Here is a 1,185-nt window from a genome sequence, read left to right as displayed (position 1 = left end):
GCCCCCTGCAGGGGCGAGAGGACGCGGCCCTTGCACACCCGGCCCAGCCACACCTGCCCCGTTCGCTCAGCCTTGCACACTCACCCCCTTCCCTTCCCCCCGCGCTGCCCTTGCCCGCTCGTCCTGTCCCTGCTCCTGCCACTCTGTCCTCGCACACTCACCCCCACTTGTGCACACTCGCCCACCCTCACTCGCCCATCGTGCCCCTGGCACCCTCATGCCACACTCTCACTTGCCCATTTTTCCACCCTTGCTCTCTCATCCTGCCCACACTCACCCATCGCCTCCCCTTGCACACTCAAACCCACACCCACTTGTTCATCACCCCTGTCCTTGCACACTCACCCCCATTCCCACCCCTTCATCACACCCAGCCTTGCACACTCATTCCTCCTTCTCATCTCTCCATTGGCCTTGCCCTTGAGCACTCATCCCAAGCCCCATGCTCACTCACACACTCACCCTATTCACTCTTGCCACCACCCTGTCCTTGCACACTCATCCTCCATTCCCACCCTTCCATCTCCCCTGTCCTTGCACTCTCACCCTTCATTCCATCTCCCCTGTCCTTGCACTCTCACCCTCCGTTCCATCTCCCCTGTCCTTTCACTCATCCCCCATCCTCACTTGTCTATCTCGCCCAGCCTTGCACACTCATCCCATCCCATCCTCCCTCACCACCACCCTGTCCTTGCACACTCAACCTACTCCCAGTCCTCCACCACCCCTGGCACACTCGCCCTTTCCCCCCCTTTCCCCATCCTTGCACACCCACCGATGGACACGAGCTTGATGTGTTCCCTCTCCAGGAACTCGAGGGCCACCGAGACGTTCTCCAGCTTCATCTGTCGGAAGTTGGGGCGCGGGTGGTGCTTGCGCCCCATCTTCTTCTGGCTGAGCACCTCGAGCAGCGCGATGAGGCGCAGGCCGTCGCTCAGGTCACGCTGCAGGTCCCCGATGCGTTTCTGCACACACTTGAGGTGCTCATTGCACCAGCGAGTGAATGTGTTCTGCTGGATCTTCTTCCAGGGCGCGTCCTCTGCCAGGTCCTTCTCGGTGGCCGGGAGCTCCTCGGGGTCCTCGCCCGGAGCCGCGTCGAACGAGTTGTTCATCCTGTGGGTCCTGGTTGGGAGGTGGGTCTAGGTGCTGCTGGGGGGTCCCGAGTGGGTGGGTGGGGGTCGTGGG

The 1,185-nt window shown here is 62.2% G+C and overlaps 1 protein-coding gene across 1 annotated transcript; it reads right to left on the bottom strand.

Annotated features, from left to right (window-relative positions):
* Positions 1-775: 775 nt before the first annotated feature.
* LOC103802193 (filamin-C-like) lies at positions 776-1,112 on the bottom strand (the record flags this gene model as incomplete). The annotated part of the gene is made up of 1 exon (XM_009074645.1): positions 776-1,112. A coding segment is annotated over exon 1 (337 nt), but the record flags the coding sequence as incomplete, so codon positions are not given.
* Between the last annotated feature and the right edge of the window lie 73 nt (positions 1,113-1,185).

The sequence above is a fragment of the Acanthisitta chloris genome, unplaced genomic scaffold (assembly GCF_000695815.1).
Source record: "Acanthisitta chloris isolate BGI_N310 unplaced genomic scaffold, ASM69581v1 scaffold43065, whole genome shotgun sequence".
NCBI lineage: Eukaryota > Metazoa > Chordata > Aves > Passeriformes > Acanthisittidae > Acanthisitta > Acanthisitta chloris.
The sequence above is the reverse complement of the archived record's forward strand: the minus strand, read 5'-3'. Positions and strand labels throughout refer to the sequence as shown.